The 25,117-nt window shown below is 38.7% G+C and overlaps 2 protein-coding genes across 2 annotated transcripts; both read right to left on the minus strand.

The window, feature by feature from the left end:
- Positions 1 to 6,389: 6,389 nt before the first annotated feature.
- On the minus strand, positions 6,390 to 9,104 carry LOC117931812 (cytochrome P450 76T24-like). Its single transcript, XM_034852879.1, has 2 exons — positions 8,001 to 9,104; positions 6,390 to 7,138 (listed from the first exon to the last, which is right to left on the minus strand). Exons 1-2 carry the CDS (start codon positions 8,889 to 8,891, stop codon positions 6,533 to 6,535), a joined length of 1,497 nt encoding a protein of 498 aa, XP_034708770.1. The 5' UTR covers positions 8,892 to 9,104; the 3' UTR covers positions 6,390 to 6,532.
- Positions 9,105 to 18,609: 9,505 nt separating this feature from the next.
- LOC117931887 (cytochrome P450 76T24-like) lies at positions 18,610 to 19,512 on the minus strand. Its single transcript, XM_034852962.1, has one exon. It carries the CDS (start codon positions 19,510 to 19,512, stop codon positions 18,610 to 18,612), a length of 903 nt encoding a protein of 300 aa, XP_034708853.1.
- Positions 19,513 to 25,117: the final 5,605 nt, after the last annotated feature.

Here is a 25,117-nt window from a genome sequence, read left to right on the forward strand (position 1 = left end):
TCAACAAACAATCGATGTTCCCAAAAGACAACATTACGAGAAACACGAAGACGATGAGAGACAAGATCATAACACCTATACCCCTTTTGAGTTTCACCATAACCAAGGAAACAACAGAGTCTAGAGTGAGGCTCAAGTTTGTTGTGCTCATGAGACTGAAGAAGAACAAAACAAGCAGATCCAAATGAGCGAAGGTGATGATAGACAGGGGGTGACCCAAAGAGACGCTCATACGGAGTCTGATTATGGATGACAACACTTGGAATACGGTTAATTGCATGAACAACATGAAGAGCCGCTTCACCCCAAAATGGGGCAGGAATTTTGGCAGAAAGAAGCAGAGCACGAATAGTGTCAAGAATATGACGAAGTTTTCTTTCGGCTCGACCATTTTGCTGAGAGGTACCTGGACAAGTTAGATGATGTACAATGCCATAGGAATGTAACAGAGCTTGAAACGCATGTTGAGTATATTCAAGAGCATTATCAGATCGAAAGGTTTTGATACGTTTGGAGAATTGTGTTTCAACCATTTTTGCAAAATTGCTATATATTGGTAAAATTTCGGAACGAGATTTCATAGGGAAAATCCAACTATAACGAGAATAATCATCAATAAAAACAACAAAATATCGAGATCCACCAATACTAGCAATAGGAGAAGGTCCCCAAACATCAGAATGAATTAACTCAAAAATACTATTAGAAATGGATTCACTGTTATTAAAAGGCAAAGCTGGTTGTTTTCCTAACTGACAAGAAGTACAATAAAAAATGTCTTTAGACACAGAACCCAACAGACCCCTAGACACTAACTGTTGTACCCGAGAAGATGATGCATGACCAAGACGAGAATGCCAAAGTGCAAGAGAAGGTAAGGAAGAAACTGCAGCAGCTGCAGTAGCAATAGAAACAGGAGCAACAGGTGGAAGATGAAGATTGCTCACGGGAAACATACGCCCAACTCTAGGACCGGTCCCAAGCTCCTGCCCCGTCCTCGGATCCTGCACAATACACCCAGAATAGTAAAAAATAAGGCGATAACCTAGTTTAGCTAATTGTCCCACAGAGCACAAATTATAGGATAGGTCAGGAACATGGAAGACTCCAGGAACAGAAAGATTAGAGGTTGAAACAAAACCTAGACTATTCCCATGCATGGTGGAACCATCAGCTATATGAATATTTAGAGGATGTGGTGCAGGGTCAAGTTTGGAGAATAGGGATGAGTGAGGTGTCATGTGATTGCAGCAGGCAGAATCAAAAAGCCAAGTTTGAGACTTACCAGGTAGAACAGATAAGGCAGTGGAAAGAGATGCATTACCAGCCATACGAACAGCCTGAGCTATGATCTCCTGTAGTTCAGTGGAGGAGATGTTGATAGTAGATCTAAAAGACTTGGACTCAGCTAAGGTGGAAGCCAGTGGTGGAGTAGGCTCAATATTAGCAACAGCAGCAGTAGATTTGTTACGACGGTAACAAGTCTCAATGGTGTGGCCAGGACGCTTGCAATAGTTGCAGAACTTGTTGTTGGTCTGCTTGCAACGATTGCTAGAGCCATAAGAATCACCTGATTGCTGGGGTTGCTCTATGAGTGGAGTAGATGGAGTAATAGCCAAAACATTGAGCTTATTCTGGGCTTGAAGGGTAGCAAGACGAGCTTCTTCTCTAACCAACTCATTTACAGCAGTATCAAGAGAGGGAGCAGGACTGCGATTGAGTAGCTGACCATGAATGGGCTCAAAGTCCTTGTGAAGTGACATCAAGAATTCATAAAGGCGAAATTCATCTCTAATGGAAGCATATTGCTGAGCATCTTTTGAGCATGTCCAAGTTGGATCAGAAAGGTCAATTTGGTCCCAAATAAAGCGAAGCTGATCATAATAGTCATTGATGGATTGCCCTGGTTCTTGCCTGAGTTGATGTAATTCAACCACTAACTGATATTTCAGGGATCCATGAGTAGTGGAGTACCTTTTGGCCAACATATCCCATGCAGATTTTGCATCATCAAAGCTGCCCATCAGATTGGAAATAGAGGGAATGGAAGTGTTCCGAATCCATGTGAGGATCATGTGGTTATGACTATCCCATTCAATCATGCGACTAAGAAAAACAACATCTCCTTCACTTGCTCCCTTGACAGGAATAGTCATTGCACCAGTACAATAATGCCAGAGCATGCGACTCTTAAGAAAACTGCGCATAGCTTGAGACAAAGATAAGTAATTTTTATTTCCCTCCAACACAATATTGATGGGGCGAGAAAGAAAAATATCATTTTTATCCATTTAGAGACACAATATGCAAAAACAGACTGCAAAAATGAAATCTACGCGAAAAACTAGGTAAGGAGGACCTGGTCAACCTTGGAAAAGTCAACGGTCAACGCTGGTACACGGTCAACAGTCAACGCCTGGTCAACAGTCAACGGTCAACGCCGGACGGTCAACGGTCAACGAATGACGTGGAGATGATGTCAGCTAGGGCTAGCGTGGCACTGACACGTCAACAGATCAGTGGATGGTGACGTAGCTAGGGCTGACGTGGCGCTGACGTGGCATGTGCGGTCTCCGATGGCGACGAGGTTTCCACGAATGTGTAGATCGGCACTGGACGATCTCAGTGGTACCTTCAAAATTGAAATCGGAGCAATATTCGCAGCGGTGATGCGAAAAACAGTGATCTTGTGCGGTGTGAAACTCCTTAAGGACGGTGGCTGCAGGTCCGGAACCCAAGGACGACGCCTGGATGACGTCGGAGGTTCAACGACAAAAGGCTGCGGCGGCAGTTGTGATGGCGGAAGCGTTAAAAAGAAAGGAAGTCACACTAATGAAGACAGACTGCTAAGAAAAGGTCAGAGCAGTGGCTCTGATACCATGTTAGAAATACTGAATGATTGTATTGTATTTCCTGAATGAAAGAATATACATCAGTGCCTTTATATAGGAGGCATATGTGTGCGGTACAAGTAACCTAACTGGGCCTAAAGCCCATAACATAATATACCCATAATATACATTAACACTGATAATGTGTCTTTGACAACTCTCAAGGACAACAACTGCATTTGAAAGATCAGCTTGTTCAGTAGTAGTTTTTACCTGCACCTCTAGAAAACGAACCAAAACTAAAGTCGTCCAGGAAACAAAGAGATGAATGAGAGAGAAGATGAGCGACATGTAAGCATTTCTCCAAACCATGGTTCCCATTCTCTTCTCTAAGGCTACGAGGGTGAAGATCATTTCTAAAACGGCCAAGTACATTAAAGAGCTTGAAAGGAAGAGAAATAGATTGGAGGAGATGAAGAAGTCCATAGGAGTAGTGACTGCCACATCCATATTGATTTCTCAATGTAGCAATCTAGATTCTTCCCTACAAGTCACTGTCTCCAACAACATCGCCTTCTTTGGGATATAGTCGGTGTGAGCTCGACGGGGACATGCCACTCAGATAATCATGGTGTTCAAGAAACATGAGGCCCAGGTCTTTGCAGCAAATGTATTAGTAAACCATGGCTTGTTGATGGTGTATTCTTGTATCTCGCACGGGTCCAAACGAATAAAAAGTCAGGTGCTCTTAGAGATCTCAGGTAAATCTTCATCATTGGTAAGGGAGTAATTATCATGCAGTCCTACTTTGGCCACTCCTCGAACTCCATGTTGCCATCCACCTGCATCCAAATCTCTGCCATATCACCTTTGTTGGCCCCACATGCAGATTGTACAAGTCCGTGGTTTGAGTTTGAGGCAAAGCTTTTTGAATTTGATGATTCTAATTAAGAGGAAGGTCTCCTAACCAATTTAGAGGATGGTAGAGTAAACACAGTAGCACTCTGGGCCTCATACCTACATGGTTATCCCTCACTGTCTCTCCCACTTATGCACCTATGCATGGCCACCTTTGGGTCACATGTCATACCCTTTATTTCTTCATATTTGTTTTTTTTAAATAATTTCCCAAACCCCATTTCGCAAATAATTTTCCAAAATTCAAAATTTCAAATTTAATCTTCAAAATTCCCATTTTCAAATAATATTTCAAAATTCCATTTTTAAATTTAATTTTTAAAGATTTCAATTTTCAAATAATTTTCAAAACTTCAGTTTTTTATTTTTTATTTATTTTATTTTTTTATATAATTTTAAATCCACTCCAATTTTCAAATAATTTTAAATCCTAATTTTTTTTTTCATAATTCCTTAAGGTTTAGGGTCACCAAAAATCTCCATTTTTAAATAAACTTGCTACTTTTCCTTTCAAGTAAGCACTTTCACAATTTTTCTTTGATTTTAAAATAATTTTCCCTTTTCCTTGATTTCCAATAAGCATGAAGACAATTTTCATAATTCCAAAACAATGGAATTTACGGGATTAATTCATATAAAATCAATTGGGCTTTGGTGAGGGCCCTACACATGAGTTTTCTCTTTTGATTGTCAACTGCTATATTTAATGAATATTGTATGATCTTTGTCTTGTTCTTTGATATGCATGTGATATATTTTGTATTCATTATTGTGCACTAACCTTGTTTCCATGATAGCACACTATTACTTGCTGCCGAAGTATGCTCTCATTCTCACTTTGCTTATCCTCATGCATGATTTGTTTTATTATTGGATCATTTCATTGGTATCCATTGATTTCCTTATCCACTACCACACTTGTTTCACCTTATTTAGTAGAGACCCATTTTTAGGGACTTAGAGGGGTGCTATGGTATTTATTGTAGCTTCCCAATAAGTAACCTGATCCTTGGACTCGGACTCAATTTTTCACAGACCTACTTTTCCTTTAGGAGTTACACTTAGAGTTTTTCTTTTTTATTTTATTTTTTCCTTAAAAAATAAAACAAAAATAAGTGACGACTCCAAGTCTTTTTCAAAAAATCAAATTTTCACCAAATAAATAAAAAGCGAGTTTCGCCATCGCGTGGGAACGCATCGTGCTAAAATACGGGGTCCACACCTACAGATTGAGCATTTTTCAAATGGAGTTTTAGTACATCAATCAACATACATTAAAAAAGTTTTGAAGTGTTTTTATATGGATAAAGCGCATTCTTTAAGTTCTCCAATGGTTGTCAGATTACTTGATGTGAAAAATGACCCATTTCGTCCTTGCGAAAAAAAAAAATTAAGAATTACTTGGTCATGAAGTATCATATCTTAGTGCTATTGGTACACTTATGTATCTTGCCAATTATACACGTCCAACCATTACTTTTTTTGTCAATTTATTAGCAAGATACAGTTCCGCTCCAACTCGAAGACATTGGAATGATATCAAACTTATATTGCGTTATCTTCGCGAAACTACTAATATGAGTCTATTTTACTCAAGGGAATCAAAGAAACAATTGCTTGGATATGCAGATGCAGGATATCTTTCAGATCCACATAAAGGTAGGTCACAAATAGGGTATTTGTTTAATTACAATGGTACTGTTATTTCATAGAGATCTGTCAAACAAACAATGGTGACTACATCATCAAATCATTCAAAAATACTAGCAATTCATGAAACAAGTCGTGAATGTATATAGCTAAGATCTATGATTCAACATATTCGGGAATCTTGTGGACTCTTCTCAATCAAAGGTGACTCGACAATATTATTTGAAGATAATGTTGCATGCATTGCACAGATTAAAGAATGAAATTCTATTTACTCACTTTATATTGAGAATATGGTCCTTCATTTTTTATGTTAGAAGCGAAAATCTTATATGTTACATATTTTATACTTTTGAGTTGGGGAGACTATATATGTTTTTCCCAATGTTTTCATTGATCACCCCTAAGTCTAAATAAGGCACAATTTGATGTCGATGGCATGTGATTATCTATAATAATTGTTAAAAAGCACCATAAATAGTAAAGAGTTGATATTAGTTTTGATTACAAACACCTATTATGGAAGGAAATTAGCTTAAGGAGTAAAATGCATTACTGTTGTGATGCAATCAATGTGAAGCGCAAATTTCTATTATCTTATGGCCGAATTCCATCTTTCTTTTGCTATATCTCTGCATAGAGATTTTAGAGCGACAGTCCAACAAGCTAGTCATGATCCTAGAGATTTTCCCCTTTTTGTTTTTGTCCATTTCAAGACTATTTAAACATATCTTTTGTATCATAGGAAAACTATTGGCAACAGTACAATTCAAACAAATTTCCTAACTCTTGGAATTTCTACTTGAAATCAACTACACTCGATCTCTATCTCTAGTATTTGTGCACATAACTGGTCTAGGGAAAGCCTTTCTCGTATTTCACTGCATCACATTTGTCTTTGAACTTCCATAATTTTTTTCTTCCCTCCATCCTACCCCAAGTGAAATAATACAAATTACTCAAAATTATAGCAGCATGGTAGCATGACAGTGAAGCAAATATTATATTTCTTTATTAATGACTGCATTAATGAGTACAGGAAAAGACATATCCTGTTTTCATAATCTAATTATAATCCATCTGATATTTTTTCAGGACACGTGGCCAAGTCGGTCCTTAGATAAAGACAAATATTATGGTCTGATGGGAACGGCCTGGAGAGGTTGGGCCTTCCTCAATGTAAATCCGAACTTCTCAGTCATGTCCATGTCTTCTGGTTTCATACCATCCTCAAGCTTCCAGTCAAAGGAGTGAAGGAGCGAAGCCAACATCAAGTGGACCATCCTATGGCCTAATAGCAATCCAGGACAGATTCTTCTTCCAGCACCAAATGGAATGAGCTGGAAATCTCGACCCTTGACATCAATCTCGCACTCCAAAAACCTTTCAGGCACAAATGAATTAGGGTTGGTCCACATCATGGGATCTCTGCCAATAGCCCATACATTGACAAGAACTTGAGCATTTTTTGGCACTGCATAGCCTAATATTTCCGACTCCATTTCGGTCTTTCTAGGAACCAGAAATGGGACTGGTGGATGCAATCTGAAGGTTTCTTTTACTACTGCTTGTAAATAAGGAAGCTTTGAAATGTCCGATTCTTCAACTATCATGCCTTTGCCTAGCACTTCATCCAGCTCACTTCGAGCTTTTGCCATTGCTTTTGGGTTGTTCAATAATTCCGCCATTGCCCACTCTACCGTGCTCGAAGTGGTGTCAGTTCCCGCAGAAAATAGGTCCTGGCATGGAGAATAATATGAGAACAAACAGTACAAATATAAATAATTTTTGCTAAGTCCCAGCACTAGGACCTCCAGTTAAGTTCTGCATATTGATGTAAGCAAATAGTTGCTTCCGGTTTTTCAAAAGAATGATGCCCTCTATGTAAAAAATTTAGTGGACAAATCAACCATTTTCAACTAGAGCATGTCAACCCATCAAGCAAATTCCACCACACCACGGGATGGGAAAAAAAAAAAAAGTACACCAATTATGAAGAAATACTTCTCTTCCCAACCTCTTTTTCCCCCGTGTGGTTGCCCAACAAAGAACATAAGTTTCCCCAATTTGGAAAAAGCTACCTGCCATAATTGGCCTAGGCATTTCGAATGCAGGTTACTCTGCTTCCATGCCTGTAGGATAATGATGGCCCAATTCTTGCTCCAAAACGGTTTTACATGCCTTAGATTTTAGACCTTCTTTTAAAAAAAAAAAAAAATTAAATTGAACTTAAAATTAAATAGTATTTAATAGTATTAAATGATTTATTTTTATAATAATTTATTTTTATTAAATATTAAAAAATAAAATTTTTAAATATTTTATTCTTTTTCATTCAATAAAAAATTTATAATAAATTATAAAACAATAAAAAAATAAACAAGTTAAACATTGCTTCAAACAAAAAGTAAAAAAAACAAATACCCTTCTCCACACTATCTTTTTTGAAAATTAGAATGTCATTTTATCCGGTCTATTAGGAGAAGCAGAGGAGAGAAGCAAAGCACTTACCAGTATTCATCATTTTAAAGGAAAGCACTCTAGAAAAGCTGAACTGGAAAGCTGAAACTGAATAAAAATCCAAGATCATAAGATACGTACCAGGAGCAAATGTTTGATATCGTTGCTACTCAACTCATGGTCATGTTGTTTGTTGAGATTGAGGAGGGAATCAAGTACATCATTGTTTTCCGAAGAAGCCTTTAATTGCAACCGTTGATCGATGATGCCATCAAAAACCTTGAGTAGTTTATAAAAATTGGCTGTCATCTTTTTCTGTATTCCTTGTGGATCAATGAAACTAAGCCCTGGAAAAAAGTCGGCAAGATTAGGCTTTCCAGCTTCTTCCATTATACTCCACACTAGATCCTTGAACTCTTGTGAAAAATTGGAATCATAGTGAGCCAAATCAACAGAGAAAATGGTGTTTGATAACAAATTGAGGGCGGTTGTTGAGGCGGCTCTGCCAATGTCGACTGCCCGGCTGCTGGTGCAACTTTCATGAGCATGATCTAGGAGTTGTTGCACAATTCTTCGGCGCAGGGCTCTGCAGGCGTCAATACGAGGCAAGGAAAGCATCTGCGTGCTGCAAATCTTCCTGAGGTTGCGCCAATGAGCGGATGCCGGTAGAAAGACCACTGAAAAATTGTGATGGTTCACGGCTTGGACGGCGTTGAGGACAGCCCTGCTGGAGAAGGCTTGGTCATTTTTGCTTAGCACTTCTTGGGCTGTTTTTGAAGAGGAAATGACTATGGTGGTGGTGCTCCCTAGTTTGAGAGACATTAGAGGGCCATAAGTTTTGGAGAGAGTTGTGAGTGATTGGTGGGGTTTATCGCCGAGTTCAAGGAGGTTTCCGATGATGGGGAAAGGGCGGGGGCCTGGCGGAAGCCTGGCCATGCCGAATTTCCGCTTGCTGGAGCCAAGAGCACTAATTGGGGCCTTAATGCATGACCAGAGAAAGGAAAGTAGAAGAAGCAGTATGCTATAATTCATGGCTTTTTACTTTGTCTAACTTGTCTACCTTCTTTGTCTATATATACTACCAGAGGTTGCATCTCAACATTGATTACATAATAGATTTTCAAGTTCACGGGAGTGCATACAACGTTGAAGTTGAAAAAGAGAGTTGAGTAGGTCAGATTGGTGGAGAGGGGGGCGGGGGGCGCGTCCACCTGATCGCCTACAGCTAGCATTCAACTTGAGTAGAAAGGATCATGGAATAGGGCTAATTCTAACCTGAGGCTTATATATACTAGTTCAAATATAGACTAGAGAAATTAAGTGAAAACTAAACAAACCCGAAAACACTAACAATCGGAAAAAGGAAAATAAAGTTTAGACACTTATCGAAATAAGGGTAATTGAGGTTTCATAGAGTATTGTCCTTAAAGTCGATTTGCTCTTCCCAAAAATTAATCTCAATGAAACAAAGACTAGCATCCGATCTTTAGGATTCAATAGCCAAAACTTCATCTAAGGTGTACTCCTTGAATGAGGTACACCACAACTCAAGTAGTTGGGACTGCTTTTGAGATTTTGAAGTTCCTCTAAAAAAATATACGAGACAAGACTGACTACAGGAAATCTATAATAGTAGATACACGAGATGATGCGCGTTAAGGATTTTCGAATGGGCTACTTGATATCACAATGGATGAGCTTAAGTTTGATGGGCGCACGAGACTCCCTGTTCCCCCTTCACGAGCCAAAGATGAAGTAAAAGTAGTCAATAATATAAAACACATTAAGTGTTCAATTCCTTTTTGATGTAAGATTGTTTACTTAATGCTTATGCACTCTAATACACATACTCTTCCATCAAAATATACTCAAATTATCATTAGTCTAAAAATTGATTAAATACTTTTATTAATTTGAGACAAGTGGAAAGTGAATGAAATTAATAAATGGATAAAATACAAAAGATATTTAAAGATACTTTAAAGTAAAAATAACCAATTATATATATAATCACATAAGGGAAGATAAATGAAATTAATCTTATAAGTATATTGAATGTAAAGAAAAGTACAAAATATTTATCTTTGAAAAAATACAGGACATGAATGGATGCATGGTCCGTTGACTTTTTTTTTTCTCCTCTCCTCCCTCTATCCTTTATGATATTTTCTTTGTGATATTTGGAAAAGGGGTAGGAAAGGGATTTCGAGCATCAACAAGTTATGAGCAATCTAATCACCTTCTTGTTCTTTTGTCCCTCCTCTGTACACTAAGGTGGGCGTTTGTATCTTTTATATACGACAACACCTTCATTATTTGAAAAAGGTGTTCGAAAGGATTTCAACCTTCATGCAACAAGTTGTGACTTGTGAGAAATCTAATCATTCTCCTTTCCTTTTGTCGTTACTCTATGTAATAAGGTGGGTACCCCTTTTGATTAGGGTGTAAGAGAGCGACTCCAACCATCACCAAGTTGTGAGACATCCAACCATTTATTTAATGTCAACCTCATGCACCAAGTTGTGACTTGTGAGAAATCTAATCATCTTCCTTTCCTTTTGTTGTTACTCTATGTAGAAAGGCGGGGACCCCTTTTGATTCGGATGTAAGAGAGGGACTCCAACCATTACCAAGTTGTGAGATATCTAATCAACCATTTATTTAATGTCCTTCAAGATATTTTTGAAAGAGTTAGAAAAAGTATATCAAGATTTTTTTAGAGTTAAAAAAAGTGAATAAGGGTATGATGTTGATATTGTGATATCCCATTTTATAACGACTCATATCCAATTGTATAAATATTATTTGTTTTGGATTTAAAGAAATTCTTATCGCTTTAAAACACTTCTATATAATTAAGAGAAATTCATACTTATATAATTTTAAAACATTTTTCCCTATTCGATGTGAGATATCATAAACACCCTCTTCATGTAAATACAATGTTCTTATTATATTTCATGATATTATAAGACCAAACAAACATCGTTCACTAGGTCAAACAAACTATATATCGTGATTGAGAATCGACGCTAATACAATTTGTTATAACTCGCACTTAATCATATAAATATTATTTTTTTTATCTTCAAAACGAGTAATATCTATACGACTGAAATCAGATCATTATAAATATAATTAATAATATATATGTCTAATAATTTTTTTATATAACATTTTTCAATATATATAATCGTTTTTCTATTATTTAATGTTCATAAGATATTTTTTAAAGAGTTAAAAAAAGTGTGCACTAGACCGAGATGTGGATATACAATTCACAATAAACAAATGTTATTAATTAAATCCAAACTTCTCGCTCATATCCATGTCACTTCTGATTTAATCTAATGTTCAAGCTACCGGTCAAAGGAGTGAAAAAGTGAAGCCGACATGAAGTGTCAATCCCACGGGCTAGTAGCAATCCAAGACAGATTCTTCTTCCAGCACCAAAGGAAATGAACTGGAAATCCTCACACTCTAAAAACCATAGCTTTCAGGCACAAATTAACTGGGGTTGGACCAAACAGTGAAAAGCACTTGTGCATTCTTTGGCATAGCATGGCCTAACATGTCTTTATTGATTAATGAAAAGAACAACTCCACTTTATCGAGAGTATGAAAGTACAAGAGTGAGTGACTATCATGCCCTCGTATTTTACTTTATTATAAAAAATAATATTGTTTAACGATTTTAGAGAGAAATTGTTGAATTTTGAATGTAAGAAACAACTCAATAAGAAAAAGTCTATTTAAGTCTAAAACATATATAGAAAATCTTGTTCTTTTTTATTTTTTTATTACATGAGACATGAACAATAAGTTGATGTTAGAGATTTTATTAATGTACATTTATCATGTTATAATCTTGGAAAAAAAAATCCAAAATTCAAAGAAAAAATTGCTCAAAAATTAATTGACCCCTGTCCTAATTCGACTTTCCATGGTCAAAATGGTCATTTCTTAAAGAGAAACACTCTGCATATATTTTGAAACTTAGGTTAAATCACCATATCATGTCATGAAAGAGTTACATAATTATTTTACTTTTTAAAAAATTAAGTTGAAACCAAGAGTTACTCTACACTTGTACCATCATTGAATGATTATTTGTTTATCCATGGATAAAAAGCACAACTTTCTTGACAATTATTAGGGTTAGGAGGAGTAGTGTTTATCCACACTTCTCTTCTATTATCTTCATAACCCTAACAAAATTTGTATGAAATTAAAGTGATTTCTATTAAAATGGAGATTATCGGTCAGCTCTTACGAGATACCATTTCCCCAAATAAGTATAAGAGTATAACAACCTGTTTGATTTTTAGGACCTCTCACCAAGGACCATGCCCTTGTTAATAGCGTGCTTGGATTCAAGGACACAGACCACAGACCACATATATACATGATATACCATATATAATGAATTCTGGGAACATCAATAGTCAGTTGAGAACATTAATTCAATGCATATCAACCAGCCTTATCACAATTCCATGCTATTCACAACATCAAAATACATAGATCCTCATTGCCACAACAAAGCATCTAAAAGTTAAGCTTAAAAATACCTTTAACATCTATTGAATTCAAACAAAGTTTAATAAAAAACCATCAAAAACCAAATACTAGAATCTAAACAGATTAATACTTGACCTTCAGAATAGAAATCACTCCATCTTCGTGAAAATCATCAAAATTTCATAACCAAGGTAGCCAATTGCCTGAACACGGATACTGCATGGTGTTCACCATAAGTGTAGTTATCAGCAAGTAATTTAATCCGGTGAGTAGGGCAATTAAGATTTGGGGCAACCACGGGTTAAGGATTTGAGGTGATATAATAGGAGTTTAGAAATTTAAATTTGGAATGTAATAGTGATGGAGAAAATTGGTGGTATAAAGATTTGTTTATAAATTAGGGAAAATGAAATAAAGATCTAATTTATAATAAATAAAAAAGGGAAAAACATAAAGAGATGGAAGGGAGAGAGGTACCTTTTGTTACTCTATGGATCTAAGGCATAGTTTATTGAAAAATACAAATGAACCCTCATCATGTGGTGTTTGACTAATATTTTCTAGTTCTATGTATTTAATGTATCACTAAGAATTAATTAAGTAAAAACATAAAGACTAGAGCATAGAGATCTAATATGGATTAAAACACATAAGAATTAAAGAGGAAAGAAAGCTTAAACATGATATCCATAGAGTTTATATTAAAGAGATATTCCCCTAATTAGAGAATTCATCCAAGAATTACCTCTTAGAACTCTCCTATTGCCACATTTCCAAGTTTAGGACAAATGATAGCATCGATTATGTGTACTTTAGAATGATCAAATAATTTCAAAACAAGGTTAATTAGGAAAAGACGATTGAAAACTACTCTTGGAAGTTTAATTCCTAGTAGAAAACTAATGCTTATATAGTGTTTTCCTTTTTCTTCATCATCTTCGTGAATTTCTTTTTGAAGAAGGAAACTCAATTTTTACAAGACGAGAAAATAAAAAATTAAAATCACTTTCCTCACCTTACACATATTGTAATTTAGTACATATTTTTAATTTAAAAAAAAAGATATCATGACTACATAACACATTATCTATAATAAATATATGATAAACAAGAATAATTTTAATTTTAATTACTTGCAAATAAGATATTATCTCAGAAAGAACAAAATAATTAAAGTAAAAGATGGGAAGATGTAAGGACTCCATACCACAGGCAGCCATCTGTACAATGGAAAGAGTGATCTAGTCACCCTTGTCATCATTAGTCTTACCATTCCAAAGCCGCCTGCAGTATGGAAGGACACCTCCCGTTCAACGCACATGAAATGTAGTGAAAGACAACGCCCTTGCATGTGTACGAAGGATCCAGAGGCGAGACCGCTACCTTGGATGGGAGCGGTGTAGGGAATTAAACTGAATTCCCAACCTGTGAGAAACAAAAATGAGAGAAAACACACGCCAAAGAAAGAAAACAATCACACGCACAAGACAGTATTTACGTGGTTCGACAATTTTGCCTACATCCACGAAGTTGCAGGGATATCATTATTATCAGGGAAGAATACAGAGTACAACCACAATGGTTACAATATTTTCTCTCTATATATAACACAATAACCACACCACACTAAAAAAACCCTAATTACAAAAGGTGGTTCCACAATGGGCTAAAAGGGCCCAATAAGCCTCAGTAAATCTCCCATTAAAAAGTCATGCAATATTATTCGGGTTGGGTTGTTAAACCGGATCAAACAAAACTAGGCTCCACAAAGCCCAACAAATCTCCCACTTGGAGACTAGTTCAATCACCAACATCAAACCGCTATCCTCCAAGAAACAATCCCTCATCCCTGCAACTCATCCTCCTGTCCTTAAGCTAGAAGACCAATTGAAGTTGCACACAACTTCAACTTCTCAATAGTAACACCCTTAGTCAACATGTCTGCCGGGTTCTTAGATCCACAAATCTTCTCAAGTATTACCAGTTTATCTTCAACAAGATAACGGATAAAGTGGTATTTTGTTTGTATATGCTTCGACTTTGAATGAAAAGCTGAATTTTTGGCAAGAAAATTTGCACTTTGACTGTCATTGTGTAGAATGCCCATTTCCTACTTCTTACCCAATTCATCTAAGAAACCATGTAGCCAAATCATCTCTTTTCCAACTTCAGTTGCTGCAACATACTCAGCTTCTGTAGTAGACAAAGTAACAATCTTCTGTAAATTTGAAGCCCATGATATAACTGTACCACCTAGAGTAAAAACAAACCCAGTAGTACTCTTTCTACTATCAATATCACCAGCAAAATCAACATCTACATAACCCTGCAGTTTCAAACTTGCACCTGTGAAGCAAAGACATGTATCTAATGAACCCTTCAAATATCTTAGAATCCACTTGACTGCCTCCCAATGTTGCTTTCCAGGCCTACTCATGAATCTACTCACAACTCCCACTGCATGTGCAATGTCTGGCCTTGTACACACCATAGCATACATCAAGCTGCCAATAGCTGAGGCATAGGGCACCTTGCTCATATGGTCCCTTTCTTCTTTTGTCTTCGATGACTGCTCTTTGCTTAGTTTGAAATGACTCCTCAAGGGTGTGCTCACTAGTTTAGCTTCATTCATGTTCAACCTGCTGAGAACTTTCTTCACATACTCTGACTGTGAAAGCTTCAATGTACCATTAGCCTTGTCTTTAATGATTCTCATACCAAGGATTTGCTTTGCAGCTCCCAAATCCTTCATTGCAAATTGTTTGGACAATTGCTTCTTCAGATTATTAATCTTTTCAATGTCAGACCCTGCAATAAGCATATCATCCACATACAATAGTAATATGATGTAAGAATTGTCAAAAGACTTAACATAGAAACAGTGATCAGCTTCACATCTCTTGAACCCAATTCTATGCATAAAACTGTCAAACTTCTTGTACCACTGTCTAGGAGCTTGTTTAAGGCCATACAAGCTTTTTCTCAGTTTGAAGACTAGATTCTCTTGTCCCTGAACAATGAACCCTTCTGGTTGAATCATGTAAAGGTCTTCCTCTAAGTCACCATGAAGGAATGCTGTCTTCATATCTAACTGCTCAAAATGTAAGTTTTCTACAGCCACCATTCCTAGTATGAGTCTGATTGTTGACATTTTCACAACTGGAGAAAATATCTCTATGTAGTCAATGCCCTCCTTCTGCTAGAACCCTTTAACAACTAATCTGGCCTTGTAACGTTTGCTACCATCATGCTCATTCTTTATTCTGTATACCCACTTGTTGTGCAAAGCCTTCTTTCATACTGGCAATTCAGTCAGTTCCCATGTTTGATTCCCCAATAAGGAATCCATCTCATCCTTTATGGCTAACTCCCACTTGCTTGAATTCTCATCTTGCAAGGCTTCATCATAACACTCTGGCTCACCACCATCAGTCAACAATAAATAATTTAAAACAGGTGAATAACGCTGCGGAGGTCTAATGTTCCTAGAAGATCTATGAACTTCAACTACAGGTGTACTCAGATCTACCTGTGAATTTACATTCTCCTTATCTTCTTCATCCCCTTTTTGGACAGTACTTTTAGTCAATTCATCTAAGTTGACAAACTCAGATTTCTTTTGATCTATCTCTGTAACATCTGACACTACAGTTGACCTGTCCTTGTACATAACATGTTCATTAAATATCACATTTCTATTTCTGATGATTTTCATGTTTTGTTCATCCCAAAACCTGTAGCCAAATTTCTCATCACCATAGCCAATGAAAAAACATATTTTTGACTTTGCATCAAGTTTACTATAAGCATCAGAATCAATATGAACATAAGAAACACAACCAAAAACTTTTAAATGTGAAAACTTCACCTCTTTACTGCTCCAAACCTCTTCAGGAAGTTTGAAATCCATGGGAACTAATGGTCCTCGGTTTATCAGGTAAGCTACAACGCTAACAGCATCAGCCCAAAAAGTTTTTAGTAGTCCCGCATGCAACCTCATACTTCTAGCACGCTCATTGAGAGTTATGTTCATGCGCTCAGCCACACCATTCTGTTGTGGTGTCCTAGGAATGGTCTTCTCCATCCTAATTCCCTGTGCAACACAATACTCACTGAACCCTCCATCTATGTACTCTCCTCCATTATCTGACCTCAAACATTTTACTTTCAAACCTATTTCTGTCTCAACCATGGCCTTCCACTTCTTAAAAGTTTCAAATACATCAGATTTATTTTTCAAAAAATAAACTCATACCTTTCTGCTTAAGTCATCAATAAAAGTGATGTAGTACCTTGAACCACCAAGGGATGCAATCGGAAAAGGCCCCCCACAAATCAGTGTGTACTAGTTCCAATTTTTTAGCCTTCGGTGTCCTGCCAGTTTTCAAGAAGCTCACCTTTTTTTGCTTTCCTAAGATGCAACTTTCACACATGTCAAAATCAATGGACTTCAATTCTGGTAGTTTTCCTTTTGACAACAACATCTTCATCCCTTTCTCACTCATGTGACCAAGTCTACGGTGTCATAGGCTTGTATCAATACTTGCATCAGCAACTGCAATTGTGTCTCTTGGACTTGAGGTCATATACAGAGTACCAGTCTTCTTTCCATGAGCCAATACCCTAGCTCTATTTGTAACCTTCCAAGTACCACCAACAAATAATATTGCATGTCCTTCATTATCAAGTTGTCCAACAGAAATCAAATTCCTCCTCAAGTCAGGAATATGTCGAACCTTCTCTAGTAACCAAACAGACCCATTGGGCAATGATATCCGAACATCTCCCAGACCCACAACATCCAAGGCTGAACCATCAGCCAAATACACCTTACCAAAATCACCTGCAACATAATTCTGTATGATTTCTCGATGTGGAGTGGTATGAAACGAAGTTCCTGAATCCAAAACCTAATCATCAAGTGGATTGTCTACTACAAGAAGTAATGCATCATGTACGTCTTTTGTTACAGCATTAGCAGAATCATCTTCATTTTTTTTCTTAGGACTTTTGCATTGCCTTTTAAAGTGACCTGTTTTCCCACAGTTCCAGCATTGTACTTGTTGGCCTGATCTAGATTTACTTCTGTTCCTATTAAAATTTCTGGATTTTGATCTATCAAAATCAATTTCTACAGACGACAATTGATTTGTGATTGTATTAAATTCATTCAGATGTTGTACTACTGATGCATTCTCTGTCATCTTCAAATTGAACAATTTCTTCATCAGATGCACCTTATTGTTTGCGGACGACTTTTCATACATACCGGACAAAGCCTTCATCAAATCTGCTGTGGTCTTCTCCTTTACAACATTATGTGCAACAGACCTAGACAGAGTTAACCTAATAAATCCTAGAACCTGTCTGTCAAGAAGCGCCCATTCCTCAGCCTTCATACACTCAGGTTTTGTCCCCAAAAGAGGCAGATGCAATTTCCTCCCATAGAGATAATCTTCAATCTGCATCCTCCAATACGCAAAGTCTGTGTCATCGAACTTTTCTATTCCATACGCCTTTCCTGCTTCCTCTGCCATTGCTCCCACTCAAACCTAACCCTAAGCTCTGATACCAGTTGTAGGGAATTAAACTGAATTCCCAACCTGTGAGAAACAAAAATGAGAGAAAACACACGCCAAAGAAAAAAAACAATCACACACACAAGACAGTATTTACGTGGTTCGACAATTTTGCCTACATCCACGGAGTTGCAGGGATATCACTATTATCAGGGAAGAATACAGAGTACAACCACAGTGGTTACAATATTTTCTCTCTATATATAACACGACAACCACACCACACTAAAAAACCCTAATTACAAAATGTGGTTCCACAATGGGCTAAACGGGCCCAACATGCCTCAGTAAATCTCCCATTAAAAAGTCATGCAATATTATTTGGGTTGGGTCGTCAAACCAGATCAAATAAAACTAGGCTCCACAAAGATTTTACCCTTCTAGTTTTCCAACAAAGGAGTTTTCCCATTTGGAAAAAACTATTTGGAGTACAAAGCATATGTTTTTGTAAAGAAAACCTCAAAATACCTATATGGGTTTATATGATAGGGGTTCTCATAAATATAACATTTCTATGTATTAGCAAAGCACTTACCGATATTCAGGAAACATACACGATGTTGCTTTAGAAAAAAAAAATGATTTCATTTCCATGGTCATATGTAGAGTTGAACTAAAAAGGAGGGTACTAGAACTAATCAATAAGAACCTTAAGATATGATACTTACCACAAGCAAATGTCTAACATCGTTGCTGCTCAACTCATGGTCATGTTGTTTGTCAAGATTGAGAAGGCCATCTAGTACATCGTTGTTTGCCGAAAAAGCTTTTAATGACAACCTTTGTTCGATGAAACCATCAAAAACCTCGACAAGTTTATTAAAACAAACAGTCATCCTTTTCAGTATTCCTTGTGGATCAACCAATCTAAGGACCGGAAAGAAGTCCGCAAGGTTAGGCTTTCCGGCTTCTTCCATTATACTCCATATAAGATCCTTGAACTCTTGTGAGAAATTGGAGTTATAGTGAGCCAAATTAACAGAGAAAATAGTGTTTGATAACAAATTAAGGGTGGTTGTAAAGGTTGCTCTCCCAATATCGACTGCCCGACCACTGCTGCAACTTTCCTGAGCATGGCCTAGTAGCTGTTGCACAATGTTTTGCTGCATGACTTGGCCGGCGTCGACACGATGCGAGGAAAACATCTGCATGCTGCAAATCTTCCTAAGGTTGCGCCAATGAGCCGATGCTGGTAAAAATACTACTGAAAAACGGTGATGGTCGACAGCTTGGATGGCATTGAGGACTGTCCTGCTGGAAAAGGCTTGGTCATTTTTGTTTAGCACTTCCTGGGCTGCTTCTGATGAGGAAACGACTATGGTGGTGGTGCTTCCTAGCTTGAGAAACATTAGAGGACCATAAGTTTTGGAGAGAATTGTAAGTGATTGATGGGGTTTTTCACCCAGTTTGAGGAGGTTTTCGATGATCGGGAAAAGACGGGGACCTGGCGGAAGCCTGGCCACACCGGATTTCCCATTGGTGAAGCCAATAGTGAGCACTTTAACGCATGACCATACAAAGGAAAATAGAATGAGAAGTGTGGTGTAATCCATTGGGTTTTTTCTTTAGTTTTTTTTTCCTGTCTTACGTTCTTCCTTTATTTATTGTATAGTTTGTATTTTAATCTTGTTCGCTTTATTATTTTTTAAGCTAATTATATTACCTATCTAAAAAAATGTATCATCAATTAGAAGATGACACGTATATATTTTTAGATTACACTATTTCTACCCTAATTTCATTGTTAATTTAAATTCTTATACCTTAATCTCATTCTCATGGGTCTGGCTGGTGGCAAGTGTGTTTACGAAGAAGGCTAGCTCCACTGTTGACCCCTCATTTTGGCCAAGTAAGAGAGCCTTTCTTTTTAGGTCAGCTGGGGTTGTTAAGGAGCTGTGGAGAGGATGTTCTCCTGGGTCCAAAGGGGAGATTCAAGGACCGTTGGGGAGAGGCTTGGAGGAGAAGTAAGAACGGTAAAAAAACGGAGCAGATGGAGGAAGAGAGCATTTTAGACAATGAGGGAGCCTTTTTTTTTTTTAAGCGGGGTGAGCAGGCTGCGAGTGGGCGGTTTTTGAGAGGAAAAGAAAACGAGCTTGGGAAAGGAAAACAAAGAGTGAACTGGTACCTAAGAGAGCTGAAACAGAACAAGGAGAACTGAAGAAACTGAAAAAAAAAAAAACAGAGTAGAGAGGATTCCGAGTGGTTCTTTTGGAGAGGCATTTCTAGGTATGATCATTGGGTATGTCGTCTTCCTTTATCCTTTTGATTTATCGGATGCTATTTGCTGCTTGGTGTCTTTATTGATCATTAAGCATTGTTTGTTGCTTGATGCTTCCGTTGATTTTTGGATATTGTTTGTTGATTAATGTTTGAGGAACCATATTTAGGCTTTTGTTTAAGCTCATCCTAAAATTTTCAGTTTGTTTTTTATCATTAATTTGTGGATTGGTGTGGACATCAAGGGCAACTCGTTTGCTTTGCTGGATCCGATTGTATACACGTATGCTCTGTTTTGGTTCTATTTTGGTTTTTTTGATTTCTCTTGTAAATATCTCATGCTTTGCTCCTTCCCTGAACTTGATTTATCAAAATCATACTCTTGTTTCCTTTGGATTCCACCTGTTCCTAGCTCTTTGACGATCCATGACATAGAGCTAAGTTCATACTCTGTTTTTATGTTTTTATTCTTCTCTGTTTATTGCTTTGTTTCTTGTTGATGGTGGGATGATATCATCAATGGCCAAGTTGCTGGGATTGGTTAAAAAATGTTGGCCACGGGACTGCATTGGAGTCTTGGTATTTGGGATCACTTTGCCATCTGAGTTCAATAATCTAAAGAGTGGCAATAAACATCTCAGTTCTGAAGTGCCTTGTCAGAAGCCAATAAGTTTGGCAAATAATGGGTCACGTTTATGGTTCTCTTAATGGCATTCGAATAATCAGCAGAATTGATGGGGTTCTTTTGGAGCAAAGTTGCAGGTTGAAAGTGGGGAAGAGAAGTTTCGTGAGGGAGATGACATGGAATGGGTAAGGAAATTGAAAGAGCCATAAATATAACTGGTCTTAATGGGAAAATTGAGGAGTTAAAAGCAGAGGAATCAAGAGCAACTCAATAATTGCTCGCTTTATGGATATTTCATTAGTAATGCCGCAAAGAAGAGAAACAATTTTAGTTTGTATATTTTATCTGGCTTGAGGGATTGCCATTGGATCATTATTTGCATACTACTCTACTGGAATTGCACCCGATATGCCATTTCATAATTCTTAACTTGAGAGACAGCTTGCAGATTCTTCATCTTCTTCTGAATAGAACTTCCAATCAGTCAGAACTTGAAATTGCTTTAAGGGTCATGATACCAGAACCTCATCCCATGTTTTCTGCCACCTCTTAAACCTCGGGACCCCACTTTCACATGGTCCGCATGGCCATCTTCTAGCGATTCTAGGACGTCTAAGGTTGGCAAGCTGTTGGAATATTATTTTTAAGGAGAGCAAGTGGCACTCACCAAGCAGCGCCATGTAGATGTTCCAGGCGAAATAAGTCTAAAACCCAATTCAGCCAGTCATTCCGACTCGAGAATAGCAGAGGGAATTGACAAACGGGCAAGTCCATAGTATAGGTCCGATTAGGCACCTAACTGAGCTTAGTGAAAGGACTTTTTGACTCAACTGGAAATGGGATTTATCCTATTCATGAATTTCAGTCCACTGGATGGAGAGCTTGCCCAGATCACAGACCTAGAGATGAGGTCATGCTTGGTGGGGTGCACGAATGAAGATTACACTTGTTGAAGCTTATGGTATCATGTCTGCATGAAGACTCTAGTCCTCGTGTTATGCATTGGATTTCAAGTCCAGCAGCATCTTGTTAGAAGACGACTTTACCACTAAAGTTTTGATTTTGGATTGGCTAGAATAGCACTTTATGAGAGGAACAAACATATCCCAACATGCGTGAGGGGAATTTTTAGCTACTCAACACCAGAATCCACATGCATGGCCACCTTGTTGTACATGTGGCTAGTTTTTGCTTGTTCCCAACCTTGTGTCACGGACTTAGGCGTTCACTAAGCTCGTGCGGCACTTAGACAAGCTAAGACGCTTGATCTTGCTAAGTTAGCCTTTCTCCCCAATGCTTAGCTTGCTAGGCTAAGACACTTGCAACTCAAAAGCTAAGAAGCTTGGTAGGCAACTCCTTAAAGAATGGAAGCTTTTATTACCTCAAGAAGCCTTTACAAGTGCTTGGAAGCTCACTTTCTTGGTTAGGAAGTGATTTGGGTGGTGCCTTGGCCAAATGAGACCCTCACCTATTTATAGGCACCAATGGAACTCTCTGGAACCTTGGAGGGTTCCTTACAAATCAAGAATATTCTAGAACTCCCTACATTAATCTATGTACAACCCTATGTACAAGAATATGCAAGAGATCTTTAGAATCTTCTAGAAAGCCTTAGACCCCTCTCATACCTTCCACCATGGTGTAGAGATGTGTGGACATCTCTAGGCATCTCTAGAACCTTCCACACTCTTCCCACCAATGGCTTAGTGTAGATGGCTCTAGGAGTCTCCAGAAGCTTCCCTCCTCCTATATAAACGCATGAGAAGGGTCATTTGAAGTATCTTGTGACACTCTTTCCCACCTATGCCGTCGACGTTCTCATCATTGCCTCTTTTTGAAACCTCTCGATGTGTTTCCAGAACCTTCTCAAGGCATCCGCATGTTCCCAGCTTGCCTGCCTCTTAGGTAGTCATTTCCATTGGACTAGATACTCTATCATAGGAGGGACCTCTTGTCTCCTGGTGACCCGTTCAGCCAGGATATTCTTCATCTCCTTCTCTCGTGAGGCTTCAGATGGATGTAGACCTGTGCGCTTTCGATGCTTAGAGTGCTGCTTCCTCTTACCCATTAAGTTCACCTTTCCCTTGGTGACCTCTTCCATGTGTGTGCAGGCTACCTCAGCTCGCTCCTTTTTTTCCTCATTTACTTGCACCCCTGCTAGTAAGGAGGTCTTAAGCGTACTAGGCTTCGGGTTGAATTGGAGGGCACCTAGTAGCTGCATTGAGCCCATATGTGTTTTGTCATCTTGCTCTCTCTCCTCGATCATGGCACTAAACGCCTTCCTCTTTGGACAATCCTGTACCCAATGTGGACCATCACATAGGAAGCATTTGATTTTAGGCGTAAACTCCTTCCTTTCCGCCTTACCCCTTCCTTCTCGGACGTTAGGCGTCTTGCCTGATCCTTTTTTAGGAGCATTGTGGTCTCTTGGAACCTCGTCTCCCCCACCCATGGCGTGGCTATCCTCCAAAGACTCAACCTTGGAGGAGTCTTCCTTCTTATAATCCGTTAAAGACTCTGCTACTGCCATGGCAGTGGCTAAGTCTTGAACACCTTGGCGTCTTAATTCCTGCTCGGCCCACCCTTGCAGGTTATCCATAAAGTTGAATAGCAACTCCTCCTCAGTCATGTTAGGAATCTCAAGCATGAGTGAAGAGAGTTCCTTGACATAGTCGCGTATTGAGCCTGTGTGCTTGAGACGCCTCATGTTTTTCCTAGCCAGGTAAGCCACATCATCGGGGTAGAACTGCCTCTTAATCTCCCTCTTGAAGTCCTCCCACGTCTCTATGGAGCAAATGCCTTTCTCCATATTGGCAAACCTCCGACGCCACCATAGAGTAGATGTGTCAATAAGGTAGAGGGTTGCAGTTCTTATCTTAGCTGCCTCATCAGTCAATGCGATAGCCTCGAAGTATCGCTCCATATGCCATAAGAAATTATCTAACTCCTTGGCATCCCTCTTGCCACTAAACCTTTGTGGCTTCGGCACCTCCACCCTAGATGCCCTTTGTGTGGCCATGACTCGTGCCGACACAGCATTCTTGTAGATGGCCAACTCCTGCCGAATCTCCTGGTCCCGGGCCTCCATGTGCGCAGCCAAGGCCTCCATCCTTGACTCCACACTAGCGAACATGCTCATGACCTTGTCTTGGAAGGACATGAACTCCTCGTGTGACACCGGTTGAACTTGTGAGCCTAACACTCCCTCGCGAAGGTCTTGGATCTGCTCCCTTAGATCCTCTAAGCCCTTCTCCATGCCTTGCTCGATCAAGTCCACCCCTTCCCGAGTGTCCTCCATGGCTAGCTCCACTTTGGCTAGCCTTGCCTCCATGTTGGGTAAGGCGTCACGAGACTTATCCTTCCTACCTTTGCCCCGTGCAATATGCTCCATCTCCCTTCCACGGGTTTGCTCGCTAGTCTCCTCCACATTAGAGCCCGACATGCTTCCTTTGCTATGCCCGCTTCGTAGTCATGCTCTGATACCACTTGTCACAGACTTAGTCGTTCACTAAGCTCGTGCGACACTTAGATAAGCCAAGACGCTTGATCTTGCTAAGTTAGCCTTTCTCCCCAATGCTTAGCTTGCTAGGCTAAGACACTCGCAACTCAAAAGCTAAGAAGCTTGGTAGGCAACTCCTTAAAGAATGGAAGCTCTTATTACCTCAAGAAGCCTTTACAAGTGCTTGGAAGCTCACTTGCTTGGTTAGGAAGTGATTTGGGTGGTGCCTTGGCCAAATGAGGCCCTCACCTATTTATAGGCACCAATGGAACTCTCTAGAACCTTGGAGGGTTCCTTACAAATCAAGAATATTCTAGAACTCCCTACACTAATCTATGTATAACCCTATGTACAAGAATATGCAAGAGATCTTTAGAATCTTCTAGAAAGCCTTGGACCCCTCTCATGCCTTCCACCATAGTGTAGAGATGTGTGGACATCTCTAGGCATCTCTAGAACCTTCCACACTCTTCCCACCAATGGCTTAGTGTAGATGGCTCTAGGAGTCTCCAGAAGCTTCCCTCCTCCTATATAAGCGCATGGGGAGGGTCATTTGAAGTATCCTGTGACACTTGGCACCCTCAGTACCTGGCAGTCTCCACTCAACCAGAAGAAGGCATCTCTGATTCCTCTCTCCTAACCATTCAAAATCCTTTTTTCAGCAAATCCAAACCCAAGCCGAACAACCCCGTGTCTAAAACCTTAGGACCATGCTCACCAATCGCTTTTCATGTCCTCATCTTACATGCCTACTGGGTTTAGTGACAAGTCCATATCTACAACTATGTGTATAAGGAGACTAACAGCTTCTTTGGAG

This window comes from Vitis riparia, chromosome 15 (assembly GCF_004353265.1).
Source record: "Vitis riparia cultivar Riparia Gloire de Montpellier isolate 1030 chromosome 15, EGFV_Vit.rip_1.0, whole genome shotgun sequence".
Classification (NCBI taxonomy): Eukaryota; Viridiplantae; Streptophyta; class Magnoliopsida; order Vitales; family Vitaceae; genus Vitis; species Vitis riparia.

Bases quoted from the DNA above. Each gene is read 5' to 3' on its own strand.
- LOC117931812 (XM_034852879.1), bottom strand. From the start codon at position 8,891: ATGAATTATAGCATACTGCTTCTTCTACTTTCCTTTCTCTGGTCATGC. The intron at 7,139-8,000 runs GTACGTATCTTA...TCTCCATGCCAG, and splicing joins ATATCAAACATTTGCTCCTG to GACCTATTTTCTGCGGGAAC.
- LOC117931887 (XM_034852962.1), bottom strand. From the start codon at position 19,512: ATGGATTACACCACACTTCTCATTCTATTTTCCTTTGTATGGTCATGC.